Source organism: Zootoca vivipara, chromosome 4 (genome assembly GCF_965207765.1).
Source record: "Zootoca vivipara chromosome 4, rZooViv2.hap1.1, whole genome shotgun sequence".
In the NCBI taxonomy this organism is placed as follows: domain Eukaryota; kingdom Metazoa; phylum Chordata; class Lepidosauria; order Squamata; family Lacertidae; genus Zootoca; species Zootoca vivipara.
In genome coordinates this window covers 36,826,158-36,847,517 of record NC_142587.1, presented here as the reverse complement: position 1 = coordinate 36,847,517, position 21,360 = coordinate 36,826,158, and the positions used below count along the sequence as shown (strand labels likewise).

At 40.0% G+C, this 21,360-nt stretch overlaps 1 protein-coding gene across 8 annotated transcripts in view; it reads left to right on the top strand.

Moving 5' to 3' along the window:
• The window catches only part of ARHGAP6 (Rho GTPase activating protein 6), a 192,617-nt gene that overhangs the window by 146,546 nt on the left and 24,711 nt on the right, over positions 1–21,360 (top strand). For 5 of the 8 annotated variants that reach the window (XR_015949507.1, XM_060273488.2, XM_035116653.3 and 2 more), the window contains exons 2-3: positions 1,980–2,139; positions 17,007–17,090. Coding sequence is in view for 7 of the 8 variants with exons in the window: in XM_060273488.2 (XP_060129471.1) it covers positions 1,980–2,139; positions 17,007–17,090 (244 nt within the window). In the remaining variant the exon portion in view is untranslated. The remainder of the gene's footprint in view (positions 1–1,979; positions 2,140–17,006; positions 17,091–21,360) is intronic. The other 3 variants (XM_035116652.3, XM_088667718.1, XM_088667720.1) reach the window with 1 other exon arrangement.

The window sequence follows — 21,360 nt, the reverse complement described above, 5'->3', positions numbered from 1 at the left end:
TACTACTGGTGGCAGGGATACATGAACCATTATTGCTCCCTGGACAGACAAAGAAAAATCCACTGTGGTCCTTTGTCTAGAACTGTATTTCTGTGCTTATCTATGGATCCTGAAAACAGTATTAAGGAGTATCCCAGACTTTCAAGAGAAGTTAGTAAGCTACTTTACAGATGACAAATTTAGTCTTTAGCCTTAATTATTGTTAACATTCCTAAGGAATTTTAAATGACAAAATATCTTAATCTTTGTCTGTTGCTACCTTACTTCATTTCATTCTGCACAAATTATAATGTTAAGGCTGCAATCCTATACTAATGTTCAGTGGTACCTCGAGTTACAAACGCCTCCAGTTACAAATGCTTCAGGTTACAAACTCCGCTAACCTGGAAGAGTTACCTTGAGTTGAGAACTTTGACCCAGGATGAGAACGGAAATAGTGTGCTGGCAGCGCAGCGGCAGCAAGAGGCCCCCCATTAGCGAAAGCACGCCTCTAGTTAAGAACAGTTTCAGGTTAAGAACGGACCTCCGGAATGAATTAAGTTCGTAACTAGAGGTACCACTGTATATGGGAGTAAGGCCCATGTAACTGAATAGGACACAGAGGTAAGTAGATATGCATAGGATGCCTCTTGTTTTGGTTTGCTGCATCAGCTCATAAGTGAATCATGATGCATATTTTTCATACCACACCTGACATTTTAAGTGTCACAACGTTGAATAATACTGAAGACAAGTGCAACTATTTAAAACCTGCATGCCAGATACAGTATTCATTAAAGTTTCAGTGGAATGTGAATTAAAACATACAAAACACGTATGCAAATATTGTTCATGCTTATGTGTTTGTGGCATTTGCTTGAAGATGTTTATGGATTTACACATATGTGTTGCATTGAACAGTATAAACATAGAATGCTTTTTGCTTTCATTGAAAAGCTCTTCATGGTTGGAAGTTCATGACAAATTTCAGCCTTGTTTTGCTTTCTGAATATTCTACACTGCAAATATTCTGGTTTATGGTGGAATTGAAATTTAGTTCTTTTGAAATTTATTTCATCACTGGTCTAGCTCTTCGAGGTTCCAGACAGGAGTCTGTTCGCTTACCCTTACCTTGGAGATACTGGGGATTCAACTTGGGAACTTTTGCATGCAAAGTGGATACTATATCATTAAGCTATGTCCATTCCCTAAATGGTAAATTATTATTGCTTGTTCTGATATCTTTGGCTCTGTTAATAAGTAACATGCCTCACATTTTCAGAATACTCATTTACACATATAATACAGTAAATTAGAAATGAAAAGGCATCATTCAGTTACCGTATTGGCCTGAATATAAGCCTCACTTTCCCCCCAAATTCCGACAATGAAAAGTTAAAGTGCAGGTTATATTCGCTACCTTATGGTATGTAGCCAGGAGCATGTCAAAGCAGTGCCCGCCCCGCACGTATTCCCCCCGTCCTCACCCCCAAGGCCAGGAAGGGAGTGAGGAAGGGGAACGTCAGCAATGAAGGGCGACCCCCCCCCATGCCCAGTATGCAGCCAGAAGCAGAAAGGAATGGAGCGGCTTATAGTCGTGAATTCCCCCCCCCCCATTTTAAAGGTGCAACTTATATTCGGGCCAATACGGTTCTTGTTCCTCAACTTGAATAAATGAAGACATGCTACTGCCATGTACATTAGAAGTGACACAATCCTTGGTGGGAATTGCAGTGGTAGAGGTTCAATAAAGAGTCCTCCACAGGCTTCGTATGTGTCACCGGTTACGCCAGATAGCTGTCCTTTTGCAACCAATAATGTTAAAACAAGTTTAGAACACCCTTATACAAAAAAAATTATGGAATGTGCATGGTGACTGTGGGTGTTTAATAAAGCGTAAGTTAAATGTTTAGTTATGGGATAAAGGGCTGAGTGGCATTCTCAGTGAACTGTTGATTATCCATATGACCCTTCATACTTTTCCACTTGATTTCCTGCAGGGTGACTTCACTTGGAACAGCATGTCAGGGCGCAGTGTTCGGCTGAAGTCTGTTCCTGTTCAAAGTCTTTCGGAATTGGAGCGTGCCCGGTTACAGGAAGTGGCCTTTTATCAGTTGCAGCAGGACTGTGACCTAGGATGTCAGATAACGATTCCCAAAGGTGAGATGTGCTCCTGACGTCTCCTGAGGACAGTGCTGAAATGGTCGGCCCTGTCTGGTACATCTCAAACTGTTATTTCCATTTGAAGTATATAATAAGGGAAAAAATATTTCCTTCTATGAAATTCGTTTTTGGCTGCTGTTTTTTAAGTGGTTGAATGCGGTCTCAATATATACTACATAAATGTTCTCTTCAGGGATTGTATTCCCCAAACAGTTAAAATACCAATATTGTTGATAACACAATCACATATTTTGCCACTGACCCCAGGAGGGAAACTAGTTACTCACTGATGGCCCTGATTTTAGAATTACCCAAAGGCTCTATGCTACTCCTGAGCAGCCCTTAAAATTGCTATATGAACTGGTGAATTAAAAATATATGTTGTTTTTAGATATTTAGGTCTGACTTACTAGGGAGGATAATAAAAACAAACTCATTTTTCAAGGGCTTCTTATATGCAAAATATTTATGAAGAAGAAAAATTACAAAAAAAGTTGCTTTCTTTAGGCTGGGTCAATACTGGTACTTAGCACAGTGATCTTCTTCTTTTATCATTTTTTTTTAATAACCAAGGTAGCTGAAGAGCCTAGGAACCCACAAACAGGTCTTTACTAGTGATAATAATGGGGTAGCTATTATTTACATTATTTGCCCATGGACCCATTGAAAGCAACTGGCTAACCACTATAAATAGGATGCTGGAGTCACTAGGCTATCTGTCTGATCCAACAGGGCTCTGCTTATGTTTAGATGCCTATCTATGCATATTGTTTAGACTGAACTTGGGCAGGGGGGGGGGATTGAGTGGAATGCTTACCTCTCATCTATACTACAGACTGCAGCATTGTTCAAGCATTAGGCTTTTTAACTGGGGAAAGCTAGAACAATTCAGATGCAAGAGAACATAATGCGATTAAGTTTTATTTGGGGAAATGTAGCATCCACTAATGTTGCTTTAAGGATCTTCTAAAGGTCAGAGAATAGCTGTGTTATGAGTCAGAACCATTTATATGCCTCATTATGGATTTCAATAGTTTCTATGGTCATCTTCTACTTTAACGTTGCCATGCCCAAAGTAAACCAATTTAACAAATAGCCACTTGGGAGATTTGGATGGATCATTTTACTGCTTGCCATAACCTGCAAGCAAACTGGAAATATGTAAAGATCCTCACAATAACAAGGGGCACTTAGTTCAATCCTTCCTTTTCATTCTGGCTTCTTGGCCTTGTTATAAAATATTGAACTTATCAATGCTTTTTCTTTTCTTTCTTTTCTTTTACTGTAGTTGACTAGCCAGTTGACTAATTTTGATTGACTGGCCTGTGCTGAACTTTTCAAAGATAAAAAGCATAGTCTTGGAGTAAATTGTGTCCAAACAGAGCAAGAAACAATTTAACATTCAGAACCTTTATTATGCTGTGTTTGGTTTTGTGCCCAGTATGTTACTGCTCAGCTCAGCTTTGAAAAAAATGGCAATGTGCTTTCTGCCTTGTGTTTATTTTGGCAGGGAGTGGGGTTGTGATTTTGGGCCTCTGTTTATAATGCTCTTTGTTGTGTTTAATTACCTATTTGTCATCTTCATTCAGTGTGACTACGGTTTTTACATTTTTTTTCGTCGTTACTTGCCATTGGTCCCTTGTATTTACATAGCTGCCAAGTTTTCCCTTTTCTCCCGAGGAAGCCTATTCAGCATAAGGGAAAATCCCTTAAAAAAAGGGAAAACTTGGCAGCTATGTATTTAGCCATTCACGATGGTGTTAATGTATCTGCATTTTTGAACAAAAGTGGAAAGGATAAAAGTAAATGTCCATGGATTATGTTTCCAAATTTTAGCACCAATTAGCATATGGCGCCTCAGTTCCCAAATATACAAGGCATAATAGACATGTACACCACATGGCAGGAATACATAGATGTACACATTTTTTTCTACACAGATGTAAACCAAGATAGGGAGTAGATAGAATATCAGAATTGGCCCTCAAACATTATTAGATAAGCAACTTGATTTCTTGTGGAATAATAATAATAATAATAATAATAATAATAATAATAATAATAATAATAATTTTTTATTTATACCCCATCCATCTGGCTGGATTTCCCCAGCCACTCTGGGCAGCTTCCAACAGAAAAATAAAACACAGTAATCTATTAAACATTAAAAGCCTCCCTAAACAGGACTGCCTTCAGATGTCTTCTAAAAGTCTGGTAGTTGTTTTTCTCTTTGACATCTGATGGGAGGGCATTCCAAAGGGCCGGCGCCACTACCGAGAAGGCCCTCTGCCTAGTTCCCTGCAACTTGGCTTCTCGCAACGAGGGAACCGCCAGAAGGCCCTTGGTGCTAGACCTCAGTGTCCGGGCAGAATGATGAGGGTGGAGACGCTCCTTCAGGTATACTGGACCGAGGCCATTTAGGGCTTTAAAGGTCAGCACCAACACTTTGAATTGTGCTCGAAAACGTACTGGGAGCCAATGTAAGGTAAAGGTAAAGGTAAAGGGACCCCTGACCATTAGGTCCAGTCGTGACCGACTCTGGGGTTGCGCGCTCATCTTGCATTATTGGCCGAGGGAGCCGGCATATAGCTTCCAGGTCATGTGGCCAGCATGACAAAGCCGCTTCTGGCAAACCAGAGCAGCACATGGAAACGCCGTTTACCTGTAGCGGTTCCTATTTATCTACTTGCATTTTGACGTGCTTTCGAACTGCTAGGTTGGCAGGAGCTGGGACCAAGCAACGGGAGCTCACCCCGTCACAGGGATTTGAACCGCCGACCTTCTGATCAGCAAGCCCTAGGCTCAGTGGTTTAACCACAGCGCCACCTGGGTCCCCCGGGAGCCAATGTACATCTTTCAATACCGGTGTTATGTGGTCTCGGCAGCCGCTCCCAGTCACCAGTCTAGTTGCCGCATTCTGGATTAGTTGTAGTTTCCGGGTCACCTTCAAAGGTAGCCCCGCGTAGAGCGCATTGCAGTAGTCCAAGCGAGAGATAACCAGAGCATGTACCACTCTGGCGAGACAGTCCAAAGGCAGGTAGGGTCTCATCCTGCGTCCCAGGTGGAGCTGATAGACAGCTGCCCTGGACACAGAATTGACCTGTGCCTCCATGGACAGCTGTGAGTCCAAAATTACTCCCAGGCTGCGCACCTGGTCCTTCAGGGGCACAGTTACCCCATCCAGAACCAGTGAATCCTCCACACCTGCTCGTCTCCTGTCCCCCACAAACAGTACTTCTGTCTTGTCAGGATTCATCCTCAATCTGTTAGCCGCCATCCATCCTCCAACAATCAAACAATCAGTGTGATGGCTACTTTAAATATACTGTAACTGTCATAGAGTGCTTTTTGCACAACTTCTTCAATTCACACTGTGCTGCTGCAGCCCTACAGATGGCAATGGTTGACACTCAAATTGTAAAGATTGCAAGGAAGGGTGGTACAATAGGCAGCAGCATTTGTGTGAGAAGGTCCAAGATTGCTTCTAAAGGTAGAACTTAAGTTCTAAAATACGCAATGAGCTAAAATAAATAATATCAGCTGGCCTTTTTTCAAGTTCATATCCCCCCTTTTATTTGTTGCTGTGGCTCCCTCCTGTTCCTATATGTACATGTATGTGTTTTGTAGTGACATTGGTTTTCACAGGCTGTACATGATTGTTCCCATAAGAGCAATCTCTGCAGTCTCTTAAATCCGCCACATGTGGTTCCTAGTCATTTGAATCTTCTTCCCACAGTCAAATGGAGAAAGCTTATATTTGTTTTTCTTCCATAGTAATGAACACTGCCTATCTGATATCTTGGATTGAATTAGAATGATAAACAAAGCAGTTTCACCTCCCATACCTTAATCCTCTTAAGTTCTCTCTTGGTTTGCGAAAGTGACCAAGCATCAAAGAAGCTAAATAAATGGCTATCTAAAGGGCTCCTTTGCTGTTTGGAACTAATTGACATCCCACAACAATGCAAACATGAGTCATTGCCTCATAAGTGAGATAAAATGGGAGATGTCTCTTTTATGATGGTACCTGCTATGCTATTGCACATACATGCATCATCTGAAAATTAAGAGAATATACTTACGGCTTAATACCCATTTGAAATGTATGCAAATGTAGTTGGTGGATTTAATCATATGATTTAGTCAATGAGTTGACTAAGATTTATTTAATCTGGTTGTACCCCTGCAAATACACAGTCATTACAGATAAAAACAAGATCTGCTAAAAACAAAGAAAAATCAATCATTAAAATACAATTGAACATTGATAGAACTATTTACATATATAAAATCTGTTAGTGTTAGTATGTGCTTCAGTGTGGGACTGATGTAATAAATAGTGAACAACAACCCGCAGATTCCATCCATAAATTCAAATATGAGACTATTCAAATGAAACTCTTCTGAGGCTTATAAGCATTATAAATGTTAATAAGAGTATTGGATGTAGGAGATTTAGGAGGGATTTGTTTTTGCTGCTTCCTTATTTTTACTCCCACCCCCAGAGTATATCTTCCTTATTTGATGTTAAATACTTTCATCTGGTTATGATTTATTTGTAAGAAAAACATCCTTCACATTTTGTAGAATGGAATCCATAAACCTTTGTAACCTTCCTATAGAATAGTTTTGTTTGGAAAGATTAAGAAATATGCAAACCAGAGAGAACTTTGACCTTGAGCTTTACTTTAAAGAAAACAAAAGCAGCAGCAAATAATGAATTTGCAGGAGGAGATATGATGGAAAACTCACTATCTTCTGACCACCTATCTTGTTTCGACTTTAAGTTTCAATTTGTTCACTCTTATCTGGCCCATTGTTGATATTGGATATTGAGATCCCTTTGATCTTGATATTCCACTCACCCCAGATAGACCTGGCATTAAGGTGGCTACCATGCACTGGAAAATACCCAATATGGTTTCTTTCCGTGGGGGCTTTTTAAACTCAGTCATCCATCTCTTTTAGATACCGGGAAATATTTAGAATATAATATTTAGAATATAATAGGCTCAAAATATTACGCCCTAAATAAGCAATGTATGATATAAAAGTAACATCACTTTTTGAAATGTGTAGCCATTATGGGAAGGTTTTTATCTAAATGTTGAATCTGGAACTCAAGACAGGCCTAAAAGTATGGTCTAACTATTCTGAATGAAGATAGGATGAGCCTGCTAGATCAGGCCAATGGCCCATCTTGTCCAGCATCCTGTTCTCACAGTGGCCAGACAGATGCCTGTGGGAAACCACAGAGCAGAACATGAGCACAAGAACACATTCTGAATCATTGCTTCCTTCAACTGTTGATATAGAGCACAGCCATCATGGCTAGTAGCCATTGATCACTCGCTCCTCCATGAATTTATCTAATCTTCTTTTAAAGTCATACAAGTCGGTGGCTTTCACTGCCTCCGGGGGGAGGAGTTCCATAGTTGAGACCATGCACCATGTGAATAAGTACTCTCTTTGATCTGACATGAATTTTCCAACAACGTCCACGAATTCCAGTGTTACAAGAGAGGGAGAAAAACGTCCTGTTTACTTTCTCCACGCAGTGCATAAGTTTATAAAACTTATTACTTGCCTTTTCTCTAAACTAAAATGTCCCAAGCGCTGCAACCGTTCTTCATAGGGGAATCGCTCCATCCCTTTGATCATTTAGGTCGCCCTTTTCTGAACCTGTTTCAATTCTACAATTTTGTTTTTGAGGTGAGGTTACCAGAATGGTACACAGTATTCCAAATGCTGTTGCAGCATAGGCTGGTGTTATGATATTGGCAGTTTTATTTTAATTTTTTCCCAGAGTTTCTACGCTTACACTAATAAGTAGGTAGAGAGATTAGAAAAAACGGGTTGCTTTAATACTGCAGTTGTTGTATTTCTTGGTATATAATTTCCTAAAGAAAGTTAGGAGCAGTATAGTAACTTACCTTTTGACTGAGCGGTGGGGAATTTATGAATTCCTTGTGCAACCAAGGTTCGTGTTAGTTCACTTGAAGAAAACACTCTTTAACTGGGAAAACTCAGTGGAATTTATTGGCTGAAGCTCTTGGAATTTCCTGTTGTCTTTTGTCTGTTTATGCATTACAATTGGGACTGATTCTGACTATGTTACAAGAAATATTCTGTCAGTGTACCGTGCAATGGCTGCTGCAGCTCCTCAGGCTTATATTAAGCAGTTCATAATCCTGTTGTTTAATTTTATTTTTTAAGAGAATAATTATGGTTTTTGAGGTTGGTAAAGGGGCAGAGGAACCAGGTTCCAAATTGCAAACATGCGCCTTGGATTATGGAGAAAGCTGGAGAGTTCCAGAAAAACATCTACTTCTGCTTCATTGACTACGCAAAAGGCTTTGACTGTGTTGACCACAGCAAACTATGGCAAACTCTTAAAGAAATGGGAGTGCCTGATCACCTCATCTGTCTCCTGAGAAATCTCTATGTGGGACAAGAAGCTACAGTTAGAACTGGATATGGAACAACTGGTTGGTTCAAAATTGGGAAAGGAGTACAACAAGGCTGTATATTGTCTCCCTGCTTATATGCAGAATTCATCATGTGAAAGACTGGACTGGATGAATCCTAAACCGGAATTAAGATTGCCGGAAGAAATATCAACAACCTCAGATATGCAGATGACACCACCTTGATGGCAGAAAGTGAGGAGGAATTAAAGAACCTTTTAATGAGGGTGAAAGAGGAGAGTGCAAAATATGGTCTGAAGCTCAACATAAAAAAAAAACCTAAGATCATGGCCACTGGTCTCATCACCTCCTGGCAAATAGATGGGTAAGAAATGGAGGCAGTGAGAGATTTTACTTTCTTGGGCTCCTTGATCACTGCAGATGGTGACAGCAATCACGAAATTAAAAGGTGCCTGTTTCTTGGGAGAAAAGCAATGACAAACCTAGACAGCATCTTAAAAAGCAGAGACATCACCTTGCCGACAAAGGTCCGTATAGTTAAAGCTATGGTTTTCCCAGTAGTGATGTATGGAAGTGAGAGCTGGACCATAAAGAAGGCTGGTCGCTGAAGAATTGATGCTTTTGAATTATGGTGCTGGAGGAGACTCTTGAGAATCCCATGGACTGCAAGAAGATCAAACCTATCCATTCTTAAGGAAATCAGCCCTGAGTGCTCACTGGAAGGACAGATCCTGAAGCTGAGGCTCCAATACTTTGGCCACCTCATGAGAAGAGAAGACTCCCTGGAAAAGACCCTGATGTTGGGAAAGATGGAGGGCATGGTTGGACAGTGTTCTCAAAGCTACGAACATGAGTTTGACCAAACTGCGGAGGCAGTGGAAGACAAGAGTGCCTGGCGTGCTCTGGTTCATGGGGTCACAAAGAGTTGGACACGACTAAACGACTAAACAACAACAAAGAATACTTTAGACATTTTTTCCTAATGTCTCAAACTTGAACAAAACTGCACATAGTTACACATCTAATCATTTTGAATATTTGGCTTTGGTCCAGTATGCAGGATATGCCATGCTATGAAATCATATGCAGTGACCTTTCATCCTAAAGCACGCAAGAGTGCCTATATTTTTGAAATGCACCACACCTTCAACCACTATCTTTTAAGATTTGTTGCAGATGGTGATTATATGTTAACATAGATTAATGATTAATTCTATAACCCTGTCCATAGTAGGTTCGGCAAAAAGTTTCAAACATACCACCTGGCTGTGGAATGGATCCTACAGCCCTCTACTCCCATTTCCATCCACTTGATACCAATGCTTAGATTTTATTTAAGTTTTGGAGAGCAACAGCAATAAATCATTTGTTATCAGGCACCTTCATCGTCATTTCACCATATCTAAGTGTAAGGGGGAGACAGTATAGAGAACCTCCCCCTTGCATCAGAAGTAGCTCCTCCCCAAGCAGTGATGGAAGCGAGGGCTCTGAGGAGGTCAGACAGGCAGTGGAGAGAGAGTGCCAGGGCTCTGGCAGCATGGGAGAGCCCCGACTACACAGGAGGGAGGAGAGAGAGGGGGAAAGAGGGGGGGAAGGAAAGCATGGAGCACAGACCCTTTCCTCTGGTTCCGGAATTACGCAGGAGAAAAAGGGGGAGGAGATTCACTGTCCCGAGACTCTTACGTTGGAGGAAATCATGCGGGGGGGGGCAGTGCCGGATTCTGCATCGGAATGAGCAGACATGTTTTACACACCTGTCTCCTGTAAATAGAGTGCACTAATAAAAACTGCTTAAAGACAAGCATGGGGAGTGTCGTTACTCTGGAGTAGTCGCAAGAACCCCCTGACACTAAGTTATGATCTCCTTGTGTGGGGTTTATGTTCATGTGTAATGTGCTCCAGTTGAGTGGTGGTTTCAGTAAAATTCCCTCCACCAAGTCCAGGGCTGGTGTAAAAGTTGCACCATCAATGGGGATGCATAGACTGTAGGTTTATAGCAGTCTCCCCTGACATGGTGCCATCCTTATGCTTGGACCACATCTGACATGGTGCCATCCATATGCTTGGACCACATCTCCCACCAGCTCCATCAAACATGGACTGATAGGAGTTGTAGTCCAAAATATATTGAGGGCATCATACCGAGAAGGCTGGAATATAGGACCCTGCTCTGTTTCAGCTCTGTTCTGCTGGAGTATATTTCCCAACAGAATAGTTCAGCTGCCAGGGAATTCAGCTGGTACATTCAGTTGCCTTTCTGTCATATCAACAGTGTATATGATATTCTGCTCACTTAGCAGGGCTTCTGCTGAACCCTATAACTCTTCAGCCAGCATCCAAAGTTTTGATTATATTTTAATATTCAACAGAAATCCTTTTAATTGATTTGAAATAGTAATTTCACGAGATCACCAGTTGTTAAACCGAGAAAAAGAAACTTGTAATTTATTTAATAGACTCAGAGTTTTTTGTGTTCCAGTTTCCTTGCATATATATTTTTCTAGTATAATGACGTTTTGAGTTTTGGTTCAGAGATTAAGTGTCTCTCTACTGGTTCTCCATAAGGATAATAATCTTTATTAGGAATGGAATTGCATAGTGGTTTTGGAAAGCAGCTGTATTAAAGAAGGTTTTCATGATTTCATGTTAACTGTGTATATTCGAATGCCTATATATGAATTTATGATGAAGGGCTAACAGCAATACTGAGTGAAGTATTAGTTTAAAACCAAATAAACCTGTCCTTTTTGTGGTATATGCCTGGTCTAAAAGTGTGTTGGACCATTCCCTGTTCTAGATAACTTTTATCTGTATTTCAAATTGGCAAACAACAGAAGATACAGGGGAACTATGTTTGAAGAGTAACCATTTCAGTGAACAATAGAAACATTCATTTTTCTGTGTTGTATTGCTATCGCAACATGAAGCTGTTTAGACTATTTGTACGAATTTTCAATCAGATAAAACCCAGTCAGTGCAAATGGATCAAAGAGGAGGTATTATGTTTCAATTAAATGATAATATTTGCTTTCAACAAACACAATCAACGTAACATTGATTCTGTTGGATCCAGTAGAAACTCTTAAATTGAAGCAACCAGAAAAAAAGCTCTTTTCTGCATTTAAAAATATAGAATTGAAACATTGAGTGGCAGAAAGTAGGTGGAATTTTAAAAGCATACTTGTGGGCAACCAGCCCTGGGCCCGGCTGCCAAGCAACAGGAACGTAATGGTGCCATACTTTTTAATACTAAACTTCAGTAGCTTGCACCTAGTTAATATTTGATCAGTTAAAAGTATGCACATTCTTGATCATATTCCATGGTATGTTTTGGTGTATTAAGTCCTTTACTTGTCTAATCAGAGAAGGAAAAGTTCACCAATGGCAATTTGTCCACGTCATTGGGGACAGAACTACAGCTCTGGCAAACCTGGGATTCTCAACCCCCTGTTTGCCCCTCTGTTCGGAGTTGTGGTAGACATCCTTGGATATCCTTAACTACTATACTACCAACTTCTATTTTTCTATGCAGCAGCACCTTTCCCTTAGCTTACCTCAGAGACTAGATTTCTTGTTCAAGTGGGGGAAATTAAACTGGAAGGGAGGAAGTTTGCAGTGGAAAGTGAGCATGTGAGAGGAGAGTTTGGCACAACCCTTTTCTACCTTACTGGTTTTGGAGAAAAACAGGAGTTTCAATCCCAGTTGTGTCTATAGACTTGAAATCTCTTCAGTGCTCAGGAAATGCACTTTCATTTATCAAATGCTGAGGGCAAACCAAAGGCATGATTCTTCCTACCATGCCCTGCTTTTGAACTTTCCGGGTTCACAATGGGTTGGGCTCATAATTTAAGGTTTGATGAACATCTGGCCTGACATCGCATGGCAACCATCTGAGGTGTGTCGTTAATAAAACATCAGATATATTTGGTTCTTGAAGTTCAGTTGGTTTCCTATGGATAGCATTTGATCATCTAGCTCCCGCTTGCAGTCTTAAGTTGTACAGCCCAGACTTAAAAACTGAAACAGTTAAATATTCTCATGCTCTAAGTTAGTGTAGCTTTGTTACTGTCTTATACAATTGTATAAAATAGGAACAATAAGATTTAGTGAATTAATAATCCAGTACTATACAAAAGCAGTGGGTGGCGCTGTGGGTTAAACCACAGAGCATAGGGGTTGGCCGATCGGAAGGTCAGCGGTTTGAATCCCTGTGACGGGGTGAGCTCCCGTTGCTTGGTCCCTGCTCCTGCCAACCTAGCAGTTCGAAAGCACATCAAAGTGCAAGTAGATAAATAGGTACCCTCCGGCGGGAAGGTAAACAGTGTTTCCGTGCGCTGCTCTGGTTCGCCAGAAGCGGCTTATTCATGCTGGCCACATGACCCGGAAGCTGTACGCCGGCTCCCTCGGCCAATAAAGCGAGATGAGCGCCACAAACCCAGAGTCTGTCATGACTGGACCTAATGGTCAGGGGTCCCTTTACCTTTTATATTATACAAATAAAGCTGTAGGTCTACTACACTTTAGAAAGTTAGGTGACATGTTAAAACAGGCACCTAGTTTCAGTGACTGAATTGTGCTAATACATGTGTTGAAGGTAAAATACTGTTTTATGGCAGACGATTTACAAAAATGCTTCAGGAAGTGATAGCCACCATTGACTTGCACTGATGCAAGAAGAAACTTGTCAACTGAGCTGCACAAGTCTTCCTTTACAATATCTTAAAGAACTGTGGAAACTTATTATTAGGGGACAATAATAAACATGTTTACTTGAGAGCTAATGGTGTCATTCCACGGGGATTAGGTTTACTGCTTAAAGTTTTATGTGCTTAAACTACTTCTGACATATTATTTATTAATTTTGCAAACAGATACTTTACACATTTGAATATGTATTCACTCTTTCTCTTTCTCTGTCTCTATGTCTCCCCCCCCACCTAGTCCATTTCACTTTTAGGACTGAGTATGTTCATATTAACATGCACACACACATATGTTAAGAGGAATGTAAATTGAGCAGTTAATGTGCATAGCGATCAGTCATTATGCATATTCACCTTCCATGAAGAAGTAATTATGCACATTTCCTAGTTAATAGACATAATCTTCAACAGGCCTTGGAAAATAAGCATTTTTCAACCAAATGTTGTATGTTCTCCAGGCATTATGTATATTCTCCAAGAGGCCTCGAGGAATGTGTATCTTGACCACATTTTGTACATTCTCTGGACAATACGCATATTTTCCAGTCAGTATATTCTATTTCTTGTTCAGAAGTTGTATTTTGTACTCCCTGGGCTGTTCCTGGCCCATTGCCTAATCTTAGGTGACCCACAACTTCCCTCCCACTGATCAGCGAAGCAGCACGAAGAAAGGGGGGCTGTGGAGAAAGAGCAACATTTTTCTGTGGTCCAGTTCCTTTTTCACTACTCTCCGTTGTTCCCCAGTCAGCTGAGCAGCACAAGGCGCATTGCAGGGAGAGGAAAGTTTTAAGTTTTAATCTTTTACACCGCTTCCCACAATTCTGATGGAAATTCCTCAACTCTCCCATGTTGCTGTTAAGCTTAGAAAAAAGCATAATAGCAGCATGGGGCCAGTCATCATGGGAACCACAGGGGAGGCAAGATTTAACCAGCTGAGGAAGGGTTTAACTGTATTCTTGCACTGCAGGGGAATGGATTTTGATGGCCCTTGGGGTACCTTCCAACTCTACAGTTCTCTGTTTCTATGGTTTCCCAGCTGGGGAAAGAGGGCTGTTGGGAGAGAAAGGGTGTGAAGTACCTTGGATCCTTCCCACTGCCCTTGCTGGCCCAGTCCACTGCTATCAAGTTAACCTGCCCCCTGCTTTTCACCTTGGCAGGCATGAAAGGTTCCCAGATATGATAATATTTGGGTAAAAAGACTATATTACTGTTTCTGTTACAGATTTTCATAATTAGATGTGAACGATAGAGCTGTAAAGTTCTGCCCATTTTTTGTTTCCTACTTTGTTTTTTCTTAATGGATAATTTTAAATTTTATTGTTTAAAAGCACAAAGAGTAAAAGCACAAATATACCAAAAAATACAACGTAATACAAATACAAAAAAAGAAAAAGAAAAAGAGAAAGAGAAAAAAGAAAAAACCACATCTAAAAGCATTTCGACCAAGTCTACCATCACAAAAAAGAACAAATAAAGAATAAATACAATCATTACATCTATACACAGATACTTCCCGTCCCTCCCGTCCCTTATACATTTTTATATATCTTGTATTTCACAGGTTTTTACTAACAGTATCCTTTTTTTCCTTTTCATTTCCACTTTTATCATTCCTAATTTTCTCAAACATTATTCAATATCCATGAGTAGAGAGTTATTTGGATAGTGTATTTTAAGATAATTTTTGTACACACTCCACTCTTTTGTTACTTTTTGCACAGATATATCTCTTTTTGAATCGGTCAGTTTTGCCAATCATATATAGTTTAACATCTGTATTTACCAGTCTATTATTGTAGGTAGCGTCTCGCTTTTCCAGCTTTTTGCCACCAAAATTCTGGCAGCAGTCACACCATATAAAAATTAAGATCTTATTTCCTTTCTTATTTTGGATGGTAATATATTTAAAAGGAACATCTCAGGTGTTTTTTTAAATGTCATTTTAAACATTTTCTTTAACTCCTTGTATATTTTGGTCCAGTATTCTTTTATATTTGGGCAGGACCACCACATGTGGAAATATGTGCCTTCCTCCTTTTTGCACCTCCAGCACCTTGGGCTTATTCCCCCATACATTTTAGCCAGCTTACATGGTGTTAAATGCCAGCAGTTCTCCCGTAAATTATAACATGCTGTAAATTTTAGATCTTCAACCCACAATCTCTCCCACTGTTCCATATCGATGTTATGTCCAAGCTCCTGAGCCCACGTGGATTATTTACTAGAGTGGGAGACGATAGAAGAACAAACTAAAGTTTTAGTTTCCTACTTTGAAATGGAAGCTTGTTTGATGGTCTTCTCATAATGACTGGAAGATGAATTCACATTCTCTGCCATAACATCAGAGACTTTGCATATGATCTGTGTTATTCCTCGACACTGCAATCGAATCCCTGATTCAGGGGCATCAGGGCTTAATGAAACTGCAGTGGCGCCACTACATCTGCAATCCTATTGCTCATGCCAGCCAGGGCAAAAAACGGTGGGGTCAGGAAGCCTGGCTGAGCCAAACCTGCTGTCACCACAGGCCAATTTGCACTCCAGGCTGGGGCAGTGATTTGACTGCCGCTGCTGCCTTCTGGTGTGAGTAGCGATGCAGCCCTGCTGATTGATTAAACCATGATGTTTTACCAGCCAGGGTTTGGATTCTGCATATATGTTGTGTTAATGATCTGCCAACATCCAGTCTTCAAGGCTTGAAAAGGCTACAACAATGAGAGCAGGATTCTCTTGGAGTATCTTTTCAGGGGCATGATTGGGCATGGCCCTCCCCAACCATGTAATCATGTTTGGTTTGGCCACTTGAGCTACATGCATGTAGGAGGGAGATTTGTGGTGCAGTGCACTGTCACACAGCATCATGCCTTATGACAACACATGACACTGCTTTGATCTGAGTATGAAAAGGAAGGCCATGCTCTTGAGGGTTGTTGCAAAGCTCTCCCAAGTGCTTCTTCAGAAAGTAGTGAGGGACTCTGTGGAAAACTCGAGGAGCTAGTGGAGTAGACACATTGGTTGTCCACCCCCCAACATCAATGAAAATTCAGCTGTGCAAAAGATAGGAAAGTATTTTGGTGAAAGATAACATTCTTACCATGAACTTTACCAATGAGTGCTTTAAATCTTTAGTCCCTGATAAATTGCTTTCCTGTGTTTGCCTTTTGAAGCACCTTGTAAAGATTTCATTGCTGTGAAGATATAATAAGTATAACCTTTAGATGGATTAAAGATCCGGGCTAGATATATTTCAGCAGGCATGTTAACATAGTTTTCTATTTTTAGGATTAATTTCAATTTTTCTTATAAAAAACATTTTATATACAGCACTTAGAAATTCTGAGTATTAAGTGGCATATAAATATTTGAAATAAAAAAGACATTCACCTGATTGACCAAATCTTCAGGTACATGGGTGTACACAGACACACACTCAGTTTCTCAAAAGGTGTAGCAAAATAGCACACATGTATTTTCCTAGGCAAAGATTCATTCTTTAAGAACTGTAATATTATATTAACTCTTCTAGAAGTAAGTATCTATGTCCTTTGGTATTATAATCAGGTGAAGGGTTTGTAGGCAAGACCTCATTTGGATGTTTTTTTTTTTAATTAAAAGAAAATCTATATGCTCTTGTCGTGGGGGATTAGTTATTGTTCAATATCAGTTCTGCTGCATTCTTTTATCTTGACACCTTTTTCTCTTCTTAAAATATATCAAATATTTTTATTTGTAGATGGACAGAAGAGGAAGAAATCATTACGAAAGAAACTGGATTCCCTTGGAAAGGAAAAAAACAAAGATAAAGGTACAGTAAAACGTATGTATTAAATACTTGGTGCATTACAAAAATGGAGTCACGGTTAAAATAAAATTTTTGAAAAACGTATTTATTTACTTGTTTTCAGGTGGACAGTTTTTCTTTAAAGAAACCCTCACTTTAAGGAGATGCAATATATATATATATATATATATATATATATATATATATATATATATATATATATACACACACACACACACACACACACACACACACATATATACACACACACACACATATATACACACACACACACACACACACACACACACAATGACATAAATATTCTATTTACAGAGAAACTTGAACTTCATTAACATGGCTGTTGCTCCTTTGCTTTTGATTTGATTCATGGGCAGAGAGGTCCAAACCCCCTTGTGTGTTGGTTGAATGTTTTTAAAGTTTAATGTTTTATTATGTTTTTATATACGGTATGTTGGAAGCTGCCCAGAGTGTCTGGGAAAACCCAGTCAGATGGATGTGGTACAAATATATTATTATTATTATTATTATTATTATTATTATTATTATTATTATTATCATCATCATATAAGAGCAGGGGCTAGAATGAGCAGAAATATTGTTCTGCCCAGCCTCTTAGTAGGTGCTACCTGTAGAGTGATACCATTATCACTCCGGCATAGACTTTTACCTTCTCCCAGCCAAATAAGTGGCTGGAAGTGTTGGTGGTGGGATCCCTGCCAGCAGAAAGCACCAAAACAAAGCATAATGAGGGTCAGGACGGGCTGAGGTGTCCTGGGTTCCAGTGGATCCCATTCTGGCATTTGGCCCGTGCTAGCCCTTCTGAGACCGGGGTTAGGATTGCCCCCCTAAAGCAAGCAAGCGACTACAGAATGACTTAAAGGCATTTAAGCCATAAGATTGTATCAAAACAGCAATGTCCCGTTTGGAAATCTGACAGACAAAAGAAGTAAGGAGAAGTTAACATTTTTGCACACACACACACACACACACACACCGCTGCTAAATCCTGTTTCCCAAAAGCTGGACAAGCCATTTCCAGCACTTGGAGAAAAATAATAAAAATCCAATTTCCATTTTATCTTCATCCGAGCATTCATCCTCTATGCTTAAAGCCAGTTGGCATTGTATTCTGAGAGTGGCAAATCTTACGTCGTACTTTCATTATAGCTAAGGAGAAGATTTCACAGTCTAACAATGAAATGAGTTATTAATGGGCTGCTGCAGTTCTGTGGGTTCCAGTATGAATCTGACTTAATTAACTTTGCATTGGTTAGCTGTGAGACTCTCGGTACAGCTGCATTTTTAAAGTGAGTTGAGGACAATATTAATTATTTTTTAAGTTGAAAGAATATATTTCTTCAGGTCTGGCCACGGATCAAATGGTGTTCCTAGGTGAGGTGAATCTTCAGCACCTGCTTCCATTTGTTCTGTGTTTGAATTCCCCATTTTTACTTACATTTTCCCCTGCTTTATGTCTTTGATACAAATATTTGTCATGATTTATCTCTGCTATGTAAGGTGATATATTTGCTTGCATGGATCTGATCAGAATCACTCACACCACTTGAGTAGACAGCCTGTGAGAAGTGCCCCCTGAAAAGCCTTCTAAATCTGGCCCAAGTGTAGTACTTCTCCATTGTTTAGGGGAGAGGGTGTCAAATTCAAAAACAAACTAAACTGTTATTAATTGTAGCACTCGGGATAAATTTTGAAAACTTGTGGTCTTGGGCAGCACACTGTTCTTATGATTAGCTAAACCTGGGTTTGGTAGGGATGAACTTGCTTAGTGTGACTGCTTTCCTATATGATATGCATTCTTAAAAGTATTACCAATACAATTTTTACTCCGATTTCCTAAATCGCCTTAAACAGGAATCAGGTGAGCTATATAATCCCCTCCCTGGTGCAAGTTTGTGTGGCTCACAATTTAAAAGTGTTAGCGTGCTTTTAGGAAGATAAATTAGCTGGGATGAAGTATTTATTTGTGTATTATCTTTCCACAAAGGAAATTTGTGTTCAAGGGCAGATCGCAATATACAAAGCAAATAACAGCAGCAATATATTAAAGCAAAAAAAAAAAGCATTTCAGTACTCACTTTAGCAATACATTTCAAAACACATCAGTGTTGCAATAAGTCCTTAGTAATGTAGGGAAGGTTTCAAAAAAATGAAACAAATGGATATTATGGATATTAAAGACACCATAAACAATTAGCTAAGTGATTAGAGTTTTCCAAAATGCAACAAACTGGTTTGGTAGCCCGCTTCACATCCTGGTTGACCTCCCTAACCCACCTGTGTCAGCCTCTTACACCATGCCCTGCCTCCCAACCAGAGACATTATTTCCAGGGCTAAATGGAATGGCACCCCTGCCATGGGTTTGGTGGTGGTGGTGGTGTTTGGTGTGTGTGTGTGTGTGTGTGTGTGTGTGTCCCTCTTCAGTTCCTTCCAGCAACAACTTCTCCTGGAACGGAGGAGTGGGATAAGGCAGGTGGAACTAACCAGGCTCTTGATGACACCCAAAGACTGCTCTCGCCCACATGCATGTGCAGGGTATATTAATAAGCAGCTTCCTGGTGTGGTGGATTCACTTGTTGAGGCTTTGTACCAATGAGGTTATTTTTGTGGCTGCCACAGATTATTTTATTCATTGTTTATATTTGTATCTTTTTGTCTGGCTTTCCAGATGGCTCCCAAGACAGTTAACAATTTAAAATAACAACACAATGAATGACGCAGCAATAAAATGACTAAGACAAAATTAGAATGTCAACTAAAAACACCAGAACAGATAGCAAGGTGGCTTAAAGCAGCAACTAGATGGTGCAGTTAGACAGAATCAGGTACCATTGAGGTGACTGTATTTATGTCCCTCTTTCCTTTTTTTTAAAAAAATAATTTTATTCCCCCCCCCCGAGATATTTTGACATGAAAACAATCTGATATTTCCCAACAAATACGCATTTTTTTACTTACCCCCACTCCTTTTGGCATTTTTTATAAAAAAAATTAAAAATTTGTAACACTGCATCTCCTTCATTACTGCAATTAATAATTTATCCCTAGTGCTCTTTTAGCATTAACTGTTTGGTTTAAGTTAATCCTACCCTGTTTCTCATATTTTAAGACATACCCATAAAATAAGCCATAGCAGGATTTTTAAGCATTCAAGAATATAAGCCATACCCCGAAAATAAGACATAGTGATAGGCGCAGCAGCAATGCCGGCCGCGGCAGGAGGAGGAGGAAAAAAATAAGACATCCCTTGAAAATAAGCCATAGTGTGTTTTTTTGAGGAAAAAATAAATATAAGACATGTCTTATAATATGAGAAACACGGTACTAGTGAGCTTATATGTGTGCTATGACATTTCAGATAATCCACACATTAAAAAGCTAAGCCATTTCAGCACAGTCCATTGATTTAGTCTGCCATTCCTCCTTGGTTGGTACAGAATCTTCTTTCCATTTCTGAGGATGACATTCATCCTGGAATGTCCCTCTTTCCAGTCCTATCAACACACGCCAGCCGTCTGTGTTGTATTGAAAGCCAACTTGAAATTGAGCGCATATCTGGACTTCACGCTTCCCTGAGATTAGTCCCTTGGTAACCTTAAGGTTCACTGCTGGCCTTAACATTTTTCAGACCACAGTATTTTGCTTTGGTAAGCTTTCCCAAGCTGGTTACTGGGAGTGAGCATGGTTTCTGTGGAACTGCTACCGGTAGTATATGCTTTGAATGTACGTGAAACTTGAAAAAAAAACTTGAAAAATGGTTTGTCTTCCAAGCAGATTATGCCTTCATTTTTCCTTGTGGGGTGTTTCTTTGTGCAGCACAATGAACCCGCTCAGTATTGTTCCTCTCTGTGAGGATGTGAGTACAGTGCAGTGACTTGATTCATGGTCAACCCACGCCCTCCTAAGCAGCATTCATAGCCAACCCCCGACTCCCCACCCTTCCCCTTTATGCTTGACAGCGAGTAGAAAAAATGTTCTTTTCTGTGCTCGCACAATTGTGTTTTTTAACAAGCCTCTCAGAAGTTTATTTTATAAAATGAATGCCTTCCATTGCCAGGCAACATATCCAAAACAAACATTCTGCTCAGTACGGCACAGCACGTGTAGGCGTCCTAGCACAGATGTGTCTTGAGTGTTCTCATTCACCGTGGCTTTCTCCTAATTCCGCCTGCCTGCAAGCACTGTTTGCAGCTGTCTCACTTTTTCATGCTAAGCCTCTGGTTTAGTTCTTGGGGAGTAGTGAGGAGACACTAGCTGGCAGTT